The sequence below is a fragment of the Saccostrea echinata genome, unplaced genomic scaffold (assembly GCF_033153115.1).
Source record: "Saccostrea echinata isolate AGI-Se365-2 ecotype Australia unplaced genomic scaffold, CSIRO_AGI_Sech_v1 ptg000030l, whole genome shotgun sequence".
NCBI classification, from domain to species: Eukaryota; Metazoa; Mollusca; class Bivalvia; order Ostreida; family Ostreidae; genus Saccostrea; species Saccostrea echinata.
In genome coordinates, this window is record NW_026889779.1 from 3,438,242 (window position 1) to 3,462,763 (window position 24,522).

Consider the following 24,522-nt stretch of genomic DNA (forward strand, 5'->3'; position numbering starts at 1 on the left):
CACACGAAGCCTTATCATTGCGCGGTAGAATATACAGTAGGAACTATATGCATTAACGAATTCAACAAATCTGTTATACTATCAAATTTAATTCATTATAACCAAAGGAAAAACTGATATATCACATGAAATTCGTTTTAACAAATTCAACAATTCCATACATCGAATTCAAAATGATTTTTGATAGGTCTATATGAGCTTCCGTAAATTACACATGTATACTGTAAGACTATAATATATTCTGTTATTTTTTTTATTATCATTTGACAGAATAAATGGAATAATGTGAATCTATGTAATTTTTTTTTTTTTTTTGAGATGAACAATTGCAAAATTATTAAAACAAAATACAAAGATGTGCAGTTTTAATATCTGTTGTGAAAGTGAGTACATTTAGTCATTTACCAATCAGATATCCAGTTCCTTTCATTCATTTTTAACGAGAAAAAGTAATAAATCCGTGTACTATAACTCGACAGTACTGTACAAAAATACTAGTATTAACATAAAGACGACACTCAGTTTATTTAAAATATAAATGCAAATGACTCAACATTCTATTAGTCACTCATAATTTAAATAAATTCTTAAAGATGATCATGCAAAATTATTAAAATATTTGAGACCAATTATATCTAAATTTACAAAGGTAAGATTTGTCCCTTCATTACAACCGGGCCTCCATCATGGAGTAACACCGCAGGCCAAATACAAATATCAACTTTATCTCCAGAGTGTCCCATGCACCGGAAGTAAGTTTTATCAACTTTATCGTTCCTTCTTGCAAAGAGTAGCTGCATGGGAGGGGTCTGTGCACACATCAACCAACACAACTCAACTGCAAGGTTCACATATGATTCTATCTTCTCCATAATTCCAGGATAACTGTTTAAAAATTGTCTATGTTTACAATAATCTTTATAAATCTGAAAAGCAAAAATATCGTTATTTAAACAATAATAGATTTTTTATGTGAATCATAATCATAAATATTGTTGAGAGCAACTGTTGTGATGGGCTGGGACTATCCGAGGCGCGTCTGTGAATTTAAATTTTAGATTTGTTCATAAGGTTTTCAACTTAAAAATTCTATGTACATTTTTTGTGTTTCTTCTCATGTAAAATGTGTTAAAAGGAAGGAATATTGTTTTTTTTTTAAATTCTTTATTTATCCCTGATTTGGAATTAATTAATCTACAGTCCATGTAGTTTCATTATAGAAATTAAATGTCTTACATTTTAATTGCTCAAATGTTTGCCTAGGTAGGCAAGACCTATTAATATCGATGTTATCTATCACAGTATTACATGCATGTGACCACTAGTCCTTACCTTGGTCAAACCTTGCACTGAATACACAGCGTTTCCTTTCTGAAACTCCGTGGCATATTTTTCACACATCCAACTCAACATTTCATCTGTTTTTCCAATCCCAGAAAATGACTAAAAATATACGGCATAAGAAATGATATAATATAATATTGAAGTAGTATAATGTTATACTGCTAGAGTTTTCTTTTTTTCTTATGCTTTTTCAAATAACTTGTCAAAAATATTGAATTTTCATTGAAAATCTACATTTAAAAAAATGAAATCCTCTTTCGATTTTACCTTTTTATCGTCAAAAAATCGAGGCTCCCTTGTTCTTTTTTCCAGATCATGTTTGATGTCTGCAATTTGCTGCTGTAAGGCCTTTTCACAATATTGGAATATATCCTAATATGAATATTGTGAAAATTAGTGTTCATTAATGTATATACATGTATATGTAATATGTGCCCTGGTTATTATACATCGTAATTCATTTAATTTATGTATTCCATTCAGCTTATGGTTGTCCGTTCCTCGGGTCCTGCAGTTAAGTTTGTTTGTTTGTTTATATGTTGTTTAACGTCCCTCTCGAGGATTTTTCACTCGTATGGAGACGCCACCACTTGCCGGTGGAGAGCTGCAAATTTTGTCCTATACTCGGTACTTACGGCCATTGAGCGATCTTTTTCGTGCCAGCACCTACTGCGACACGGTACCTCGGTTTGTACGGTCTCATCCGAAGGACCGGTCTCCACGTCCCCCAGTGGGATTCGAACCCGCGACATAAGGATCAACTCCTTACTTTGCGATTCTAGAGCAGACGCTCTAACCATTGCGCCACGCGGGTGACCCCCCAGTTAAGTAACTGAAAATGCGCACAAACATGTCACTGAATTCACGAAGTACATGTATTGTGTATATATCCGTGTTATTTATTGAAAGTTCATCAGTTTAGTTAATCATATCATTTAGGGGAGATTATCAATTCTCAAATATATATTTTTAAGAAACGTTAATAAAAGCACCAATTATACATTTTATAATTGAAAATTGATCAACGAGTATTTTTAGGACAAAAAAGAACTATACGTATGTAGGCATTCGGAAAAAAAAACGCATGTTATTTATATACGTATGTGGTATTTTATTTCTTCTATTTAACTTCAATTGTTATATAATGATAGTGTAAAACGTGATGTCACAAATCCCTTTCAATTTCATTTCATGCTAATATACATTGGTTATAATGATTGGTTATAAACTAAATGAAATTCAATTTCTCTAAAAACGTTACATTGTATTTACATACTAGTATTTAAATATTCACATAAATTTATTCATTTTGTACTTTTATGGGATGCAACTGTTTACTTTTTACAAGACCTTTTTGAAAACTTCAAAGAACCCTGAATCTTATTTAGATGCATGAAATTAAAATTGCAAAAAATTAATTTCATTCTTCATTTTGAGAACTATTCAATTTATTGATAAATTAAAGAGCTATGTTCCTGGCTGAGGAGCGGACATCCTTAATGGCACGATTAAGGAATTCTAAACTTAGGCTAGATGTATTTAAATAATGAACTCACCTTGACAACCTCCGCAAGAATAGAGTATATAATATTCTCTGAAGGTATTGAAATTTTTAGAGTTTCGTAGGCTTCAGACCACTCATTATCGTAAAGCTGCCCAAACCGTTCTCCTAATTTTGTCGGACGATTTTTATCACTTAGATCAGCTATGCTTGGGTTGTTATACATCAAACTATTACTCGCCGCTTGACTCAATCTGAAATAAATTTACATCGTATCATGTGCAAGAACTAGTCTACATTTACTAATTTCACGGAATTGTGTTCTTTGAAAATCTTTTATAATGGCCTACCTGGTTGTCAAGTCTTCAATTTCTGTGTTTTTGATATTAAGCTGCTCATTCAGCTTGTCGATTTCTTGCTGTAACATAAACATTTGCTCTTCATCGCATCGTGATCCTTCGCGTTCTCTCTGTATTCGACCTTCTTCTGGGACCATTCTTACTGGCTGCAGTTCTCTAATATTTTCAACATTCCCATGTTTTGCCTGAACACTTCCCGATTTCTTAAATTCCTGTGGCATTGGCGCCATCTACAATCAATTTTGGATTCTCAAAACAAGAGGCCCAAGGGCCTTAACGGTCACCTGAGTATAATACAACAATTTAGAAGTTCAATACACTGACAGATGAAGCTTTTTTGCCCTAAAGCAAGAGAAGTAGGAAGATCAGGATCAACAAAATAATTAGTCTAGTATTCAGTATCAACTCATAAATTAAGTTCTAATCTGTGCTCCACTTAACACTATCACCATGGAGACTATTAACAAACTATTAGTGCTTCTGTACTATTTTTAAACCCATATTAAGACCTCTAGCATTGACCTCTCTTATGGTCTTTGAAGAACTTTTAATAAGATAAGTTATTTTTGTCTCATTTTTATTTATCTATTACTTACAGGTCTACCTGATTATTAAAACTAAGAAAATACTTTTTGAATTATATGATAAACATTCTTGCATAATTATCTTATTCTATTTACCTTTCAAATACATTATTTACAGTGATTAATTATCAAAAGTGAACGGAAAAGGGGAATAACTTCTCTCAGTAGAATACAAATTAATAGAGCCCTGCCCAGGACTAGAATGCTTAGACAAATGGTCCAGATGTTCAAAAATCTGGTAGAAATACGCTTACTTATATCATTTTTCTTCCGATATGCCCAGAAGCAGAGAAGAATTTCACAGGTACAATGCATTTTCACTACAGATTCAACAAAGCCTTACCCTAACACCAGAACCCAAGACCAAGGGTCAAGAAATTTACAAATTTGGAAGAGTTACCCTCATCATCATAACTATGGACTTCAAAGAATTAACACTTTTCCACTATATTATCAAAAGCCCCCCCCCCACCCTTGTTATGCCAGAACACCTGACCCTAGGACCACAAGATTTAAAAATTCTGTTTGAAGCTCCCATTTTCATCATAGCTAAGCAATTTATTTATCAGCTCAACGCTAAGGAGCAGACAGGATTAACTAATAGAATTAATGCTTTTTTACTATATAATCAATAGAGCCCCCCCCCCTTCCTCAAGAGCCCCAAAAACTGAAGCCACATATTTAAATATTTTGGAAGAGGCATCCTTGCCTATCATAATCATGCACTTAGTTTGTTTAAATAATCTCCAGTAGCAGAGAAGATTTTCAAAGAATCAATGCATTTTCACTATATAATCAAAAAAAGCCTCGTCCTAACACCAGAACCCCTGATCCTGGGGCCATGAAATTTACAATTTTTGAAAAGGCATCCTTATGCATCAAAACCATGCACTTAGTTTGTTTAAATAATCTCCAGTAGCAGAGAAGAAGATTTTCAAAGAATCAATGCATTTTCACTATATGATCAATAGAGCCCCACCCTAACACCAGAACCCCTGACCCTCGGGCCATGAAATTCAAAATTTTTGAAAACGCACTTTTGCTCATCATAACTATGTACTTAGTTACTTTATTTAATACCCAGGAGCAGAGAAGAAGATTTTCAAAGAATTTATGCTTTTTCACTATATAATCTATAGAGCCCCGCCCTAATACCAGAACCCCTGACCCTGGGGCCATGAATTTCACAATTTTGGAAGAGGCTCTCTTGGTCATCATAACTATGTACTTAGTTACTTTATTCAATACCCAGGAGCAGAGAAGAAGATTTTCAAAGAATTAATGCACTTTCACTATATGATGTATATAGCCCCACCCTGGGGCCAGAACCCCTGACCCAGGGGCCATGAATTTCACAATTTCTGAAGAGGACTTCTTGCTCATCATAACTATGTACTTAGTTACTTTATTTAATACCCAGGAGCACAGAAGATTTTCAAAGAATTAATGCATTTTCACTATATAATCAATAGAGCCCCACCCTAACACCAGAACCCCTGACACTGGGGCCATGAATTTCACAATTTTGGAAGAGGCACTCTTGCTCTTCATAACTATGTACTTAGTTACTTTATTTAATACCCAGGAGCAGAGAAGAAGATTTTCAAAGAAATAATGCACTTTCACTATATGATCTATATAGCTCCACCCTGGGGCCAGAACCTCTGACCCAGGGGCCATGAATTTCACAATTTCTGAAGAGGACTTCTTGCTCATCATAACTATGTACTTAGTTACTTTATTTAATACCCAGGAGCACAGAAGAAGATTTTCAAAGAATTAATGCATTTTCACTATATAATCAATAGAGCCCCGCCCTAACACCAGAACCCCTGACCCTGGGGCCATGAATTTCACAATTTTGGAAGAGGCACTCTTGCTCTTCATAACTATGTACTAAGTTACTTTATTCAATACCCAGGAGCACAGAAGAAGATTTTCAAAGAAATAATGCACTTTCACTATATGATCTATATAGCCCCACCCTGGGGCCAGAACCCCTGACCCAGGGGCCATGAATTTCACAATTTCTGAAGAGGACTTCTTGCTCATCATAACTATGTACTTAGTTACTTTATTTAATACCCAGGAGCACAGAAGAAGATTTTCAAAGAATTAATGCATTTTCACTATATAATCAATAGAGCCCCGCCCTAACACCAGAACCCCTGACCCTGGGGCCATGAATTTCACAATTTTGGAAGAGGCACTCTTGCTCTTCATAACTATGTACTAAGTTACTTTATTCAATACCCAGGAGCACAGAAGAAGATTTTCAAAGAAATAATGCACTTTCACTATATGATCTATATAGCCCCGCCCTGGGGCCAGAACCCCTGAGCCAGGGGCCATGAATTTCACAATTTCTGAAGAGGACTTCTTGCTCATCATAACTATGTACTTAGTTACTTTATTTAATACCCAGGAGCACAGAAGAAGATTTTCAAAGAATTAATGCATTTTCACTATATAATCAATAGAGCCCCGCCCTAACACCAGAACGCCTGACCCTGGGGTCATGAATTTCACAATTTTGGAAGAGGCACTCTTGCTCTTCATAACTATGTACCAAGTTACTTTATTTAATACCCAGGAGCAGAGAAGAAGATTTTCAAAGAAATAATGCACTTTCACTATATGATCTATATAGCCCCACCCTGGGGCCAGAACCCCTGACCCTGGGGCCATGAATTTCACAATTTTGGTAGAGGGCTCAATGCTTGTTACAATGATGCAAACAGTTTGACTGCTTGATGTCCTGGAGTAAAGAAGAAGATTTTTAAAGATTGCATTATTTTTGGTGGTTTTAGCCCCACCCCTCAGGCCCCAGGGGGGCAGGGACCATGAAATTCACAATTTTTGTTCCCCTTCACCCATAGATGCTATATGCCAAATTTGGTTGAAATTGGTTATGCGGTTTCAGAGAAGAAGCTAAAAATGTTCAAATGTTAACACACGACGCACGACGCACGCCGACGGACGAGAACGGATAGCAATAGGTCACCTGAGTGACTCAGGTGACCTAAAAACGCCAAGGAATTATAAAAAATTAAAAATTACATTTTTTTCCCAAAAGTCAGTAGCTTCAAAAACATAACTTTGCTACACTTTAATAGCTGCTTCTTCAACGAAATGCCCATGGGCCACAACGCTCACCTGAGTAACTTTTGCCCTGCTGTTTTCCAGAAGATTAAGATATTTTTATATTCCGATGAAAAATATTGAACCCATATTAAAGCCAACCCTAATTCTAAGGGGTATCTGATTCCACACAACATAGGGATTCTTCAGTATCAATCTGACTAAAACATGGCCTTGCAATTAAGAGAAGAAAAAATCCTGTATACATTCATTATGTAAATTTTTATCAAGATGAAAAGTTTTAAAAAGTGTTTTCTCATATTTTTCAATGTAAAACTTCCCTTATCGTGGCTCCAACATATCTCTGGGGCCACGATTCGAAGAATTTAGAATCAACATTATAATTATTAGAAAGCTTTCACATGTTTCAACTTTTCAGATTTTAAAAACTTTTTCCTATATATTCCTTTGTAAAACATTGACCCATTTTGGGGCCCCACCCTACCCAGAGGACCAGATTTAAACAATTTTAATATAATCTACATGTACATTATGTCAGGAAACTTCAAACAAGTTTTATCTTTTCTGGTCCTGTGGTTCAAAAGAAGGCTTTTAAAAGATTTTTTCCCTTTATATTTCAATGTAAAACATTTATCCCTATTGTGGCCCCACCCTACCATGGGGGCATGATTTGAACAATTAGAATCTATAACACTACCTGAGGATGATTTCACATACCTTTCATCTATTCTGATCCAGTGGTTCATAAGAACAAGATTTTTTTCTTATATATTCCTATGTAAAACTTAGATCTTCTTTTGTTGCCCCAATCTACCCCCAAGAACTATGATTAAACAATTTAAAATCTCACAACCTCTGGATGCTCTCTCTTAAGTTTCCTCTTTCTAGTCCATTGCTTCATGAGAAAAAGATTTTTAAAGATATATTTATATATTTTAATATAGAACTTTGATCCCCTATTGTGACCCCACCCTACCCCTGGGGGCCATGACTTGAACAATTTAGAATCTACATAATATCAGGAAGCTAATGGTCCATAAGAAGAAAAATTTAAAAGGTTTTCGTGTATGTTTCAATGTAAAAATTTGATTCCCTTTCCTGGCCACACCCATTTTAAGATCTACAAATACCTCAGAATGCTTTCACAAATGTTTCACCTTTTCTGGCCCAGTGGTTCTTATGAAGAAGATTTTTTTATGACTGCATCGTATTTCGCCTTTTCTGGATTATCTTTCCTTGGAAGGGGGCTAGGCCCTTTATTTGAATACTTTACTATCTCCCTTACTCAAGGATCCTTGTGCCAACTTTGGTTAATATTGGTCCTGTGGTTCTTAAGCGGAAGTCAAAAATTTGAAAAGCTTACAGACGGACGGACGGACAGACAACGGATGATCAGAAAAGCTCAATTGAGCTTTCAGCTCAGATGACCTAATAAAAATGGAACTCGAAATTTTTCACATCTTATAATTGGGCCTGCATCTACAAAATATCTGTAAAAATCACTCTGGTTCTTCACTCTGAGGCCAAAAGGATACTGGAGTTCTTCAGAGAAAACATCTATGTAGTCTTTGGAGACAGGTCTTCCAACAATCTGTCGGAATTGTGATGGGCACTAATTGTGACCCTTTATTAGCCGACCTGTTTTATATCCTATGAAGCAGAATTTATTCAAAAACTTCTACATGAGAAGAAGAAAACACTTGCTGTGACCTTCAACTCGATATTCAAGTATACTGACGATCTTTTATCAAATAACAATAGTTGCTTCCATTCATTTGTCGACTCGCAGTGAACTTGAAATCAAAGACACCACAGATTCTGTCACATCTGTTTCATATCTGGATGTTTCACTGACTGACTATAGACAATAAGAGCCAACTAACAACTTAACTGTTTGACAAATGAGATGACTTCAGCCTTTCCATCATCAACTTTCCTTATTTATGTAGTAATATCCCACTATCACATACATCTGATGTTTACGTCTCCTAACTTATTTGATACTTAAGAGCAATCTTCAAGAACGATTATTTTTTAAACCAAGGAGGCTATTGACAAATAATTTGATGTTTCTGGGGTTTCAACGACCTCGTTTAAAGTCAGCATTTCATAAATTCTATTGTTGTTCTGAACTTGTTAGCAAATACAACCGATCATTAGGTCAAATTTTGACTGACATATTTCATACCAATTGTTAGGCCTTTGTTTTTATACTAAATTTGACTATGGACTACTTTGTCTACCTGACCAATACATAGGGTTCAAGGCGGGTGACCAGCTTACTTCTCTTAGGCACCTGATCACACCTCTGGAGTTTTCAGGGGTCCGTGTTTTATGGCCTGTTCATAGATTTGTATTGTTTGTAGGTTTCTTGTAATTGACCACTGTTCGCTATCTTCACCAATTTACTACGAAAGATCATCAACAGATCCATCACTAACACTATAAAATTGATATATCACATTAAATAATTCCTTGTCGTGATGGTACCTGTGTCATATTGTCCTTACTGTCATATAAAACTTCTGAATGAAGCATGGATCCATAATCCATTAGAGCAAACTCACTTCCCTTAATACCTTCCTTCTGTGCGCGATTTAAGACAATATGAAGAGGTCTGTTTGGAATTTCCACATTAATATACCCGAAAGTTCCATCAATATTATGAATTTTCCATTTGTCTTTCCTTACTCTCTGTGAAATAAAAGTAAAAAAAAAACTCCAGAATTTTAAAACATTCTAGAAGGAACTCTACATACCAAGGATTTTTTTTATTATTTTGAACTTTGATAAAATGATATCTGTATTATAATGGTTTACATTTATGCATACATGTATTGATATATAACAGGTCGGAGAGAATACTCGAAATCGGGTATTATCCGTGAAATCGCGTATAGTCCCTGAAATCGGGGTATCGTTGTATCCGCGAAATCGGGTATAGGCGGTGTAATCACTATACAAAACTTAAACAATGGGATGGCGCATTTTGCCGAGTCAATTTCCACCTAGAGACAAATATTATCTAAAGGTATTACTAGTCAAGTAACGATCTGGAAGTCTGGAATAATGCGCATATGACAACAAATACCCGTGGAGCTTTGTACATTTCATGGTCTGCTCCCAAACAGGCGTTTGTTCTGCTTTATATTTTTTATAATGTTAAAAGTATTTGCAACTTCTTCAAAGTCATACCCAACACAACAAAACTGTAAAATATCCAAAGTCGGGAATTTATAATATTTCCACATCAATACGACAAACATGAACAATTTGTAAATAACTTAAATTATACGGAAACACATTTCACACACAAAATAATGTCAGGTGTAAACAGGGGACTGTCTATCGTATCCAATCATGCGTCATTAATTGCTTTTACATTCATCTTTTGCATAAAATCAAATTCGTTACAAAATGTATAAATCATTCAATGGTTAAAATGCTTCGAATTACGGCTAAAAAGCAATATAACGCGTGCATACGTATTTTTTTTGGGGGGGGTGGGGGGGGGGTGGGGGTCATGAATCTATTTTCATGAGTTGATTTTTGTTTGGTCATAAATGCATATATGCAGAAAAGCATTTCTTACATATATCTTGTATCAGTACATATGCTTTACAAACAGAGAATGTCAAATAAAGCTAATTTCCAGAAGTTATAAAAAGGCGATATATTCTTTCTTCTTTTCTTTATTTATTAAAATTTCCTTTGGATTCAACATGCCTCCAACGTTTAAGCAAAGGCAATGCTGTTCTCAGCAACACAGCTTGTGAGAGAAAATAAATGTAACTGTTGATCGTTTAATTCGCTAAGTAGGCAATATTTTACCATTTTTAGGCTTCTTCAGGGGAAAAAAGTAAATAGCTGTAACTGGGGGGGGGGGGGATCTATTCACCTAATAAAAATTATATTCCCTATATTGCCCTCTTGAGTGAATAGAATTCATCATATCTCCAAAACATTTATCATGTAAATTTTGAATTTACTAGGGGGAGGTAAATGTAAAATTGGAATAAACCTGCTATTTTTTTAAAAACAACCTCTACCGTGGAATAGTTCTTGTACTATTTGCCCATAATGAAATAGTCATCAAACTATCCACCGGCAGCATTTCGTTTCCCTCGCTTTTCAATGATCTCGGGACTCTTCTGGTATTATCCGCATAGTGACGTACATAAGTCTGCTTTGGTATAATAAAGTTATGAGGACAATAGCAAGTTTATCAGTCGAAACCCCCCCCCCCCCCGCCAAACAAAAATCCTTTTAACAAGACTTCTCGCTCTCAATTTGTACACAAACAGGTAAAATAACGTCGATTACATCGATCAAAATGCAACCAAAACATTGGCGATCCCTTTGAATGAAATTAAATTTTTCACGCTAAATTGATATTATTTTTTTTCTTAAAAAATACGCGCCTTCACCTTTCTCCACGGAAATTGCAGGACTGCACTGCATGCATACATCATAGGAAGAACTGATGATTTTACTGTAGAATCTTTACTTTACCTATATATCAATACATAACACAGCGTTAGTCGGTAAATTTCTTCAAAGTTTTACATTTTGTAAATAATGCACGTGTTAGGAAATTAAGCTTGAGGAATAAGTTATTGGGAAATAAACACAAACGACATGTAGTTATTTGTTTTTAGAAATTACACTCCGTACAGTGTATATATTTTTAAAAATGTTTTTAAGTACATGGACATATTAAATTAGATTTCATATAATTTCATATAACATCATTTTTCAACCTGCTTCCCATGTGTTTTATTTTTATTTTATTTTTTTTCCCTTACGATAACGTCGGTATTCTATATCGATAAGAAATACTTATCAACTGAGAAATAATTTTTTAACGTGAAAGGGACGCCATACATTTTTAAGTAAATCATACATAACACAGCGTTAGTCGTTGAATTTCTACAAAGTTTTACATTTTGTGAATTGTACATGAGTTAGGAAATTAAGCTTGAGGAATAATTTATTTGGAAATAAACACAAACGACATGTAGTTATTTTAGAAATTGTACTGAAAAATAATGACGCCACCGTGTCTTCTTTGCTACCCCAGCAGTGTTTGTCGTGTGATTTTAAATTTGTCAGACAACCATATAAATTGGGTTTAATAAAAATAAACCCCCAAGATACAGATGTAGATGTAACACTAACTGTCATGATGCGCCGTTGCTTTATTTTTCTGTTTTTACAGAAAGTTGCACGGGATACCCGATTTCGCGGATTCAACGATACCCTGCAATCGGGGACTATACGCGATTTCACGGATAATACCCGATTTCGAGTATTCTCTCCAACCTGTATAATGTAGGGCTTGTATTTTCCAAGAAAAAAGTATTCAAAGACAAATTAAATATTAATGAACAGACATTACTGTTCCTTACCGACTCTGGGAAAATGCATGCAAATAAAGTTATATCAAGTACATAAGTGATTAATTTAATATAATTTTAAGAATACTTCACTGCGAAAATACAAATTGTCATTCAATGAAGATCTCTCTTATTCATCTTAAAATCTAAGAACAGATTACTCTAACTTCATAAAACTACCATGGAATTAGAACCCTTAAGTATACAGCGTTAAAAGCCTCCTTAAAGATAGTGCTATTGTTAGGTTCAATTGAAATTATTATCCTCAAAGGTTTACTAAGTTTTTTTCTACGCATTAAGTCATTATGAATGCATTTATTGTCTTAATTATAAGAAAAGGTTAACAAGTACCGTACCAAACTGTCATCCCGTGCTATCATCTTCTCTATATCCTGTAGCTTCTGATATTCCTCTTTTGCGTTTTTATACACCTCAGGGTTTACGATATTTTTCATTTTGTTCAATATATCCCCAATGCTCTTTTTTTCTGATGGTTTGTAAACAGATGCACTTGTTCCAGCTGCTTGCTCACTTATGGCCTAAAAAGAAAAAGAAATAATGTAACGTGCTTTTACTTTTTCACATTAACTCATAACAAAATAACTTCCCTTTATTATTTAATGTAATTCCACATTTAATATATTTTATTCTAACCTTCAAGGATTTTGATTTTCAAGTAAAATTGCATGAAAGCAATAAATTAAAAATTGAAACTTGATAAATGTGAAAATAAATTTTGGGTTTTTTTAATTTATATTTATTATGTATCATAGCAATTGTAATTTGGTTGGTTATGCCTGCTGAAGACCTGGCAAGACGCAGTGGGAGAAGCGGGATTTCACTGGACGACAAAAATAAACAACAATCGTTCCCGATCAAATGTCGAAAAAATTAGATTTTATTTAGAAGAAGGTCGGGTGCAGTTGAATATTAGGGTTTTTAGAAAGATAGATTTTAGCCAAATCACAGAAAAATCATTCAATCTTACAGTGAAACATATACATGTATATTAATCTACCGTTGGGCTCTCCACTTCCTGAAAAAGATTTTCTGAGTGAAGAAGAGAGCCATATTCCAATAGAGCTAGCTCGCTGTCCATAGTATTGTCATCCTTAGCATGTTGAAGAACTTTGTGGAGCGGTCTCTCTGGTCGTGGAATAGATCTCAGCAATTCCAAGGGCCCCTCCGAACCCTTCATATGCCACTCATTCTTACGTTTTTCCTGAAAATTTCAAAACTAATCTTACCATAACAGGAGTAAAATTAAATTTACTGAAAGCAATAGATCAATCAATCTCGCTAAAATGGGTTTTCATTGAAATTATAGGTTACGTTTTAATCTCTGATGTCTGGTAACCGTAAATTGTGCAATGTAAGAGTATTCTTTCGAGTATATTTAATCATCTTTTTACTACAATAATTAAATTATGCATTACCAAATCCTTCCTATATTTTAACTCTTTGTCGATTTTCTTGAGTTGCTTAAATTCCTGCTCGGCTTTTTTAAGGAGGTCTTTCTGATACTTTTGAGAACATCTTTGTAGAACAGACTCAATGCAGTTTGTTGAGAAAAGCTTTGCTGACACCATAGAAGAACTAGCCGTTGATGTACGTGAACTCTTTGTTTCATCATATGTCGTCGGCGTATGATGATCCTTATTTATCAATTTATGTGCACCCAATTAGTTAGTTTTATTAAATTTTGAATTCATCTTTTGATTTTACCTCATAGATATACATGTAACTCTTCAAGTATGGTAATCAATGGCAAACATTGATAAACAACTGTATCAAATTCTTTAAAATTAATTACCTTTTTTAAACGATGATACGTTTGCATTATGTAGAAAAATTCTCTGATTGCTTCCTCTGCGATATCACGTCTGTTTCCCCAAGCTTCACTAATGATACGATAAAGTTCCGGTGCTGTTTTCATGTGTGCTGACGATATGTGTTGAGGTTCAATTTTTGTTTTCTTGTTTTTATCTAGATTTGTCTGTAGCTATACGGAAATTGAAAGCAAACATTTTAAAATATCTTTGGATTTCGTGTTTAATAACATGTACCACTATTTGTTTGATATTCTTACCTCAGTTCCAAAAGAACTAAACTGATTGCTCATTATAGAATCATATTGCTTCCGAGCCTCTTTTAATGTTTTTCTGTCATATCCCATCATTTCAGAGTCCTGTAGGATTTCAGTAATGGCACTTTTACTTTCTTTTGAGTCCATCACTTCCTCTATTCTTACTCTCTGACCAGATGATAAGTTTTGATTAGTAATGTACATAGATCAACTTATATATTTACATTAATATTTTTGATTTTAAAGACATTAAAAATTTATTGAAGAGGATCAAAGTTGCTTCAATTCAATTTTTTTATATTATCAATTAGGTTTTACATTATTACCAAGTAGTAATATATAATAATTTCATCCAAAATCACATTTCCTCCAATTTGTTTTGCAATAGCACTTCTTTAAAATATATGTAGTTACATTGTTTTATCTTTTTTGGATGTTTGAAAAATGTTAATTAACATACGGCGCTAGATATTCCTTGATGCCGTTTATAGACCTCGATAAGGAAAAGGTAATTTGGCCAAACATCCGTGAGATTGACTCTGTCTCCTACTTTATATAGAGTGTCAAATAATGCCCCACCAAGCTTCTTATCATCATCTGTCAAATAACGGAATCTAGTGTCCTTCGTTTGTGTCCTCAACTGAAAAGTCAGAATACTCATAAATAGTACATATGCATGTACTCCTGTAAACTAAATATTATATTGACAAGCATCCTTGGAACTGTAATGTGCACAATACAAAATACACACATGGGTATCTGTTCAATAAACATGTACTTGCTTGTTCTTTGACAGTGATTCCCAGATTTTTGGCTAAGTCAGACAGGAAGGAATAGTGATTCCTGGCTTCTTTCAGAGTAGTGGCACTTACACATCCACTGCAGAATTCCAGTGCTCTACTGATAGATTTTGCCTAAAATTGAATCGGTGTTTGAATCAGTATTCACAAGACTAAAATACAAAGGCATTACACAAAATGCTGTTTATAAAAGAATTCAACCTTGAGCTTTTCATTTAAATTTCTATTTCAAGTTTGTAAAATTTGAAGAATTCAAAGTGAAAGTAGGAAATGTACTAGTAAATATATGTTGCAAAAAGATGCAGGAAATATTTTGATATCATCGTCGAAAACTCTTGTGATAAAACTAAGTTTTTCCTTCCATCCTGTATCTTACATGTAGATAAATATCAGAATAAAATATCGTTTTAAAAAAAATCAGTTTTATAAACTCAAGCAAACTATATATACTAACCTTCGCTTTTGTTCTTTTGCTTTCACTTGCAGACATATTTAGACAAGTTTATTCACAATTTCAGAAAGAGAAAAAGACACTTTTTATCAAACCATTTTATCGCACGAGCAAAAATTGTGTTGTTTAGAATCAAGGACCATGTAAAGTTACTGTTATAGTTGGAATTTAAACGGTGTGTATCCTACTTGCATTTAAATTATTTATTGATCTATAAATAATCTTAAATATGTCTTCTGTTAAGTACAAAAATTACCGTTTCTTTATACAGTTTGATTAAGACGTGTCACCATCTATATGTGTGTGTGCTTTTTTTTAAAATTGCAGAACATTTTTATACATAGCACAACACATAAATATACACACATACTATGTACGGACGAGGAATAAACAGATATATACACCTGTATATATATCACATGTTAGCAATTATATTGGCGTAAGTAATTGTAAAGCCTTCTATGCTAAAGTATGTTTTTTTAAAAAAAAAAAACAAAAAAAAAACAATAACAAAACAAAACAAACAAACAAAAAGCGTTTCCAATTTGACCATCTTTTTTTCTTCAAATAATTCATTACTATATATCGTTATGTCCTAAAACATGATAATTCTACAACTGTAGATACTAATCTTTACACAACCGCTACGTTGTCACAAATTAAAGGAATGAGGAATAACTACTTAAAAAAGAGACTACATTCGATTTTTAATGAAATATTAATAGAATGCTTTAGAATTGTTCGCATTTAGATTTCAGCACTTGTTTTTGATTAAAACCGAAAGTAGAAAGGTAAATATAAGTGTTTCATTTACGTAATTTGATATACAATAATACAGGTATTAGAATAAAATCGCCGATAGTTTTAATCGCAGTACTTACTTTTCCTTGTGTTATAAAACGATCTTTTAATCTTTTTACGTAATATTGTATCTCAAACAAACAAATTTTACAAAAGTTGATTTGTTAAGATTTGTCGTTCTTGAAAATTAATAACGACAACTCTTGTAGCCTAAAATAAATTGCATGTTGAAAAAAATCGCAATCTACATTTCTTTTACAGTTGTTAATGTATATACAAAAACATCAATCTTTGCCAGTATTTTTGTATCAGATAAATATTTCAAATAAGTTCAGTTTTCATATTGATAAAATTAAAGTTGATTGAATATCCAGAAAATGAGATGAAGGAGGGTCTTATATAGGATATGGCAAGTCAAACGGTGCAATATTCGATCTTTTCCATTTGCATTGTATAATTTTCCATTTGTATTATATAATTTTTCATTTGTATTGTATATTTTTCATTTGTATTGTATATTTTTTATTGTATTGTATAAATTTTATTTGTATTCTATAATGTTCCATTTGTATTGTGTAAAATTTATTTGTATTCTATAATTTTCTATTTGTATTGTATAATTATCCATTTGCATTGTATAATTTCTTATTTGTATTAATAAAGTTCTTATTTATATGTGATAATTTTTCATTTGTATTGTATCCGAGGATTGTTTACTTGTTTCGTTACGAAGGATTTCATTGGTCAATATAGAATACAAACAAAAAAATATACATTGCAGATGATTTTTTTACTATACAAATGGAAAATATAGAATACAAATAGATATTATACAATCCAAATGGTAAATTATAGAATCCAAATGGAAAATTATAGAATCCAAATGAAAAATTATACAATACAAATGAAAAATCATACAAAAAAAAGATGAGGGTAGGAGGAGGCCGGTATACCTCTATTAGTCTATTCTGGCGGATTATTTGAGTTTTTTTTTTAAGTCAGAGAACCCAACTAGGTATATGAATACAATTTAACACATTAAGTCAATACAATTCACAAAGTTGAGATTCACATGAAATATTTGAACAGAGATCAATGATTTCGTGCACATAATCTTTCCAAAGAAAAAGGGAGACATTTGTCTATACCTACAAATGAAAGATTTTGCAATATTTGCAACACAGGAATAATGAATTTCATTTTCTATTCAGCTGCCAAAGATACAGTTATCAATGGTTATTTTTTTTAAAGAAACTTGATTTTTTTTCAAGGAAAAATATCAATTATGTATAATTATACTAAAACGGTTCAGCTTTGCTTGAATAGCAAATGTCTAGAAATACTGAATATAACTCACTCATTTATTAACAAATGTAATTTAAATAGAAATGATTTGTTACATAATTATTGCACAAATGATTGTGTGATTTATGCATATCTTATGTCAAAAGTTTTAAAATGTATTAATGTATGACATATTGATGATACTTGTATGTTGGACCTTTGCCAATGATTGTAACTGTGTTTGTGTCAATAAAATATGTGTAGAATGCAAATTCTAAAATATAACGGAATATACCCTTTGTTGTAGTTTTTAGATAAACAAAGATCACAAATTCGGTCCTCCTTAATCACACTTCTAACAGGAGTCCTTCTCCTCTCATACATTACATTGTTTATCATTCCTCATTGGACATAACGAATTAACTACAATTAATATGTATTGTTTACGGCATAAAACTAAGTCTTATTTTATCCCGACATTTTCTTCGACACAAAGGTAAACTACAACCTTTAAATTGATTGTAAGAATATCTTGTACACTTGATGTTCAATACATTTCATTGCTATGAGATATGGTTAAATAAATTACAGTGTCTTAAGCCCCGATGGAAAATTGAAGGTTATGTAAAGGAAATTGACCAAAACTTTTTAGATTATCATTTATTTTCATTTATTAACATCACTCTGTCAGTAAACAAATTAGACAATGCTAAAAAAAAAGTTAAGTACATGTAAGACAAGTAATTTTAAAATGGCGTTTATAATTTTTGGTATAAGTTTTATATAATTTTAGATTTAATTCCCTGTTGACATATTTTGTTTACTTCTGGGGTAAAACATGACCTTTACATACAACGCTACCATCTTCACTTAAAAGGAGTGCAGGCCACACACATATGTCAACTGTGTCTCCGGAAGTCTTGTACATCTTAAACAGTTTTTTATCTATGGTTTCTCCTTTTTCCGGAATAATAAGAACCATCGGCGGGTCCTGAATACACATAAACCAACAGATTTCTACACAAGCTTTCAGATATGCTTCATTGTCTTTTAAAATGGCGTCGTCGTTTGTTTCTAAAAATATAAACGATTCCTTGAACATCTGCAAAACAGAAATGAAGCTGTATAAACATCATTTCTCCTCATCAATATCATCATTACTGTCATCATTACGAAATCGATCGATCTTTTACCTTGTGGATATTGGGAAGAGACATTGAACAACACTGTTTCCTTAGTTCTAACAAGTGACAAAGAGCATCTTTTTTCATCTCAACGATATCTTTGCTTTCGCTGGTCTCCTTGAAGAAGATTATATCAATTTTTAATACATGAAATATATTTTAACAAATTTATTAATCACAAAATAAAATTATTGTAACTTGACAAAATATAGACTGGTTATGAAGCTAGTACAAGGGTTGTTCCAAAAGCAATGTCGCAAATACTATAAAATCTTTAATGATCAGATATTATCAAAGAAGACAAACTAATAAACCTATCAATTTTGATTTTAGCCTGAAAATAGCATTCGATTATATAAAATACTGTTAAAAATATTCAGAAAAACACAACGTTAAGTTTTGTCTTTCGCCGTACGGCACTTTTCGGCACTCATTTTTAGTTCATCTACATCTCTTTTAAACCTAACCCGTGCTTCTTTTGCCATAAGTCTTTTGTTTTAAGTTTACTATTAGATTCAAAATAAGTGTCGAAGAGAAACGTCATAACGAAATCGCTGCATTCTTGCTGTGCGGCAATAGACGAGATCCAACGTTGTGTTTGTTTTGATATTTTAAAAAGCATTGCTTATATTTGAATGAAATTTTAAGGCAAACGTCAAAATAGATTGAGGCAGTAGTATATATAGTTTTGATGAAATCTTTCGATTAATCAAGATTTTATACACAGTTGTTACATTACTTTTGGATAAACCCACGTATGTAGTAATTCTTGAAATCGATGTTATTCTTAGACGCACTTCTTTCTGGTTTTGGCAATATGACATAATCTTTATAGTCCAGGTTTGTAATTCTTCAAGCTGTTTTGCGCTTTTCTCTTTACAAAATTTGTATGCCATCTAGTAAAATAAAGTGTTATATATATAGGAAACAATAATTTGATATATGATACATGAAAAGACTAAAAATCCAAACAACGCAAAGACAAATTGAGAACCGATATATTCAGACTGAGGATACGCACCTGCACACAGTTACAAAGTTTTATTATTCTTTCTTTTTCATCTTCAAGCTCCGATTGTAAACTTTCAAATAACTGGGTCCATTCGTTGTCATATAACTCTGAAAATCTCTCCCCGATTTTAGTGGGACGATTGGAATCACTGAGATCTGTGTGGTTCGGATTACCCGTCGCCACTTTCTGACTGGCAACTTGACTTAGCCTAAATCAACATATACAAGGGGTGTACATTATGTTTTGTTTCATGTTTGAAGTCTTTTTTATATTCTGAACTCAAAGATTGCCTTTTGATAATGGTTACATGATCATAACGTTACATTAGAAATAAGAGATAACCTTGTTGTAAGTTCCTCGATTTCTTGTGATTTTAATTCATTTTGCATTCTCAGTTCTTCAAACTTCTCACGTAACTCGTCAATTTCATTTTCATGTCGTCTTGTCTGCAGCGGATAAAATAACTTGATTTCATTAAACCATGAAACAATCATACTGAATTCAGAACAAATCAAATAAATCTATCAATAATCAGAAAATAGAATGTCTACTTTAATTTGAATTCTAACCTTTTGTTCTTCACTCCGCCCCAGAAGCTCTGATGAATGCAGAAGAGATCCATACTGGCACCAGGTAGCTTGACTTCCTTCTAAGTTCCTCTGCAACGCTTCTTTTATTGTTATATACAGAGCTCTATCCATGTATTCAATATTATCTAGAAATTTCTGAGCAGCAACATCGCCATTTAAAACCCATAACTCTTTCTCTCTAGCCTAAAACACAAATTGACAAAGAAAAATTTATTAATTCTTTTCCGTTTGTAGTTACAATTTTTTTTATTTATCTGATTAAAACTTACCTAGAATATGACAATTAAATATTAATGAATGTTAATCTAAAAGTACCATATATTCATGTTTAAAGTCATATACATGTATAAAGCTGTCCAGAGTGGTACACAGTAGCAAAACTATTGTGTCGTTTTTAATCGTTGAAAATTATAATAACTTTATAAACTGGCTCACCAAATCCGGATCACGTTTCATTTGTTCTTGTCTCTGGATGAGATCAAAGTACTCAGTTTCTGCTGCTTTCCATGTTTCTGTATCCATACATGATTTCATATTTTGCAAAATATGGGGAATAAAATCGTCTGTTTGTTTGATATGAGGGCCCTTGAGCAAAAAGTATAAAACTGAAAATATTATCAACGTGATTCTTGTATTAAAGATGGCAAAATGATAAATTAACAAATTCTTGGCATGCTTTGCTCCTGTTATACCGATTTTTTCGAAGATTTGTTCTGTTTATTGTACACCTCCACTAGAAAAACATAGGTCGGCCAGACTTTGGTCAAATCGAGCATGGTTTCTGCACTACACAGAAAATCATATAAAGGAAGGCATGCTTGCTTTTGATCATCACTGAGGCATGCTGGGTAATTTTCGCCATTTTCTTCGTAATAGGACTTCAGATACTCATGCTTATCATGAAGATATGAAATAAAATTTAACAAACATGAAATTCATTCGACATAATCCTGCTTTTTTTAAAGATACAAAGCAAAGCAGTGCATTTATTTGTTTTCATATATAGCAATTTTGTCAATGAACAACCAATCTGATCAAAAATACCGTTTCAATAACAAAAAAAAAAAAAAAATACCGTTTCAAAATCTCTCTTTGCCAGGTAATTTGCATGATCACAAAGTATTTTGTACTTTTTATACGCCTTGTTATGGTGCTCTGCATCAATATGTTTCCCAAATCTCTTGAAAACCTCAGCAATTGTCTGTACAGACCACTTTCATCAGGATAGAAAAAAATGCTTCAATTGATTTTGCATTCACATTATATTTTCATTTACCAAAAGATATTAAGAAAATAATAAATTAAAGCTTAGTGGTTGTTAATGAGATCCTAACTCTCATATTATTATTAGTTCCTGTATAATGATAATATATACACCATGAGCTCAATCGATTATCATATGACATAATTGAAAAAAACGGCATGTTTTATATACAAGTTTAGTTCGGTATTATATAAATCATAACATATTTAAAACATGTATTATATAATATTTAACATTTCTATCAGTTAAAACACTTTAAAAACGACTTATTATTTTGTAAGTACAGTGTACACATATACTTACCTGTTCTCTACCCGCCATGTTAAATCATTATCGTACTGTCATATATGTTATCTCATGTGTTATCTCAGGAGATAAGTACACATATTGTATATACATCAACTTATATATCACAGTAGCGTTTTAATTTTCCTTGAACAGAAATTTTGATCATATTGAAGTAGATTTATTCAGTACCCTATAATGTAACTTTAATTTTTGGTCCGTTCGTTTTACGAAATGCTGCAATAACACTTCACTGTGTCACAACCAGTTATTCTGAATCTCCATCTTTAAATGGATTTCAAATAAGCAAGAGCACACCAACATTTCATATTGGCTTCTTTAACCAAGATAGCCCTAGAAAATAACAAAAACACAAATAAGAAAGCTAAAGAATAACTTGTGCCCCCCCCCCTAGTTTTGCCGATATAGAGAATATTATATGAAACATAGCTACTATATGCTTGTGTCCCCTCAATAATTCTGATGACCTTTTTTTGTCAAGAAATTTTGGTAGTTTATAGTGCTCCCCCCAAACTGAAAATGTATGGTTGTGCCCCATCAAAGTGAAACTGTTTCCTACGGGCCTGCGTCCCAAGTATTAAATAGTACCTCGATGATCTGCCAAAATGAAATATAAGTTCAAAGAATAAGAAAAATTAATCGTTGATGTTTACAAACATACACTGTGCCTGAATTTTGTGCCATCATAGACATGAAAAGTTCAGTTCAGTAAGGGATGTTCCTCCTATGTATAAGGAGCACCCGAGAAGGTGGTATAAAAAAGAGGATACAAATTATGATTTAGAAGAGGCCTAGGGGCCACATCGCTCACCTAAGTACTTTGATCTCCTATTGTGGCCCCACTCTACCACCGAGGGCCATGATTTAAACAAACTTGATTCTACACTACCTGAGGATGCTTCCATATTAATATGATCAATCACAACTTTTCTGTTCTCAAGAAGAAGATTTTAAAGATTTTTCCTATGTATTCCAATGTAAAACTTTGATCCCCCATTGTGGCCCCACCCTACCCCCAGGGGTCTTGATTTGAACAAAAGTGAATCTACACTACCTGACGATGCTTCCATATAAATATGTCCAATCATGGCTCTTATGTTCTTCAGGAGATTTTTAAAGAATTTCTTATGTATTCCTTTGTAAAACATTGATTCCCCGTTGTGGCCCCACCCTATACCTAGGATCATGATTGGAACAAGCTTGATTCTAGTCTAACTGAGGATACGTCCATATAAATATGACCAATCATGGCTTTTATGTTCTTGAGAAGAAAATTTTTAAAGATTTTCCCTATGTATTTATATGTAAAACTTTGACCGCCCATTGTAGCCCCACCCTACCATCAGGGGTCATGATTTTGAACAAACTTGGATCTACAATACCTGAGAATGCTTCCGTATAAATATGACCAATCATGGCTTTGTTGTTCTTGAGAAGAAGGTTTTAAAGATTTTTCTTATGTATTCCTATACAAAACGTTGATCCCCCATTGTGGCCCCATCCTACCACCAGAGGTCATGATTTGAACAAACTTGAATCTACACTACCTCACAATGATTCCACATAAGTTTCATACTTTCAAGCACAGAGGTTCTTGGTAAGAAGATTTTTAAATGATGCTTCTAATTTTTTGCAAAATCATAATTATCTCCCCTTGTAAGAAGGCATGGCCCTCCATTTGAAGAAACTTGAATCCCCTTTACCCAAGGATACTTTGTGGCAAGTTTGGTTTAAATTGGCCCAGTGGTTCTTGAGAAGAAAATGAAAATGTGACGAGTTTATGACGACGACAACGACAGACAACGGACAAATTTCGATCAGAAAAGCTCACTTGAGCCTTCGGCTCAGGCGAGCTAAAAAGAGTAGCGTGTTTAAAAAGAGTTAGTAAAACCTTATCTAATATTGTGCAATAAAAACTCTGGGTTTAGAGAAGGTGCCAAATTTCTAATATTTTATAGATCTAGGAAGTGTTCACAATTTGCCTAAACATTTAGAGTAAAAATATACTTGCTGATTACATTTTTAATGAATGAAACTAAGGTGCAGCCTAATAAAACATTGATACTAATATTATATGACTTGAAAGTCGTTTTTTATTTCATAAAAAAATAAATTGCAACTATCTGTTTTCTTTGTGAGACATGATGCTCTGCAAATTGATAGTTGAAAAAAAATATCATATTTAATTATACAAAATCAAATTAATCTTGATAATTTATATCAAATTCATTTTAAAAATAAATGGCTTGTCATCCAGTAACTATGTATTTTGACAGACTATAAATTAAGAGAGCTAGAGAACAGAGATCTTTATTTCTTTCTGCCCAATTCCAAGGAGATATAGATAACACCTGCTTGATCAGAGATGCCCTAACAGCTTCCCACACAGAACTCATTATTATTTAATCTTTAACTGGATGTATGTCCACTCATTACTCCCAAGGGACAACTGGATTTA

At 33.0% G+C, this 24,522-nt stretch overlaps 2 protein-coding genes across 2 annotated transcripts; both read right to left on the reverse strand.

Moving 5' to 3' along the window:
- Nucleotides 1-634: 634 nt before the first annotated feature.
- LOC133197114 (uncharacterized) lies at nucleotides 635-15,700 on the reverse strand. Its single transcript, XM_061332965.1, has 14 exons — nucleotides 15,627-15,700; nucleotides 15,155-15,286; nucleotides 14,833-15,012; nucleotides 14,376-14,540; nucleotides 14,100-14,288; nucleotides 13,723-13,941; nucleotides 13,305-13,508; nucleotides 12,643-12,825; nucleotides 9,381-9,584; nucleotides 3,196-3,434; nucleotides 2,901-3,099; nucleotides 1,612-1,716; nucleotides 1,333-1,443; nucleotides 635-926 (listed from the first exon to the last, which is right to left on the reverse strand). The coding sequence occupies exons 1-14, from the start codon at nucleotides 15,660-15,662 to the stop codon at nucleotides 642-644; spliced, it is 2,451 nt and encodes an 816-aa protein (XP_061188949.1). The 5' UTR covers nucleotides 15,663-15,700; the 3' UTR covers nucleotides 635-641.
- Nucleotides 15,701-18,511: 2,811 nt separating this feature from the next.
- On the reverse strand, nucleotides 18,512-22,105 carry LOC133196219 (uncharacterized). Its single transcript, XM_061332131.1, has 10 exons — nucleotides 22,062-22,105; nucleotides 21,570-21,707; nucleotides 21,187-21,387; nucleotides 20,930-21,079; nucleotides 20,474-20,677; nucleotides 20,247-20,350; nucleotides 19,914-20,112; nucleotides 19,690-19,788; nucleotides 18,902-19,009; nucleotides 18,512-18,810 (listed from the first exon to the last, which is right to left on the reverse strand). The coding sequence occupies exons 1-10, from the start codon at nucleotides 22,077-22,079 to the stop codon at nucleotides 18,529-18,531; spliced, it is 1,503 nt and encodes a 500-aa protein (XP_061188115.1). The 5' UTR covers nucleotides 22,080-22,105; the 3' UTR covers nucleotides 18,512-18,528.
- Between the last annotated feature and the right edge of the window lie 2,417 nt (nucleotides 22,106-24,522).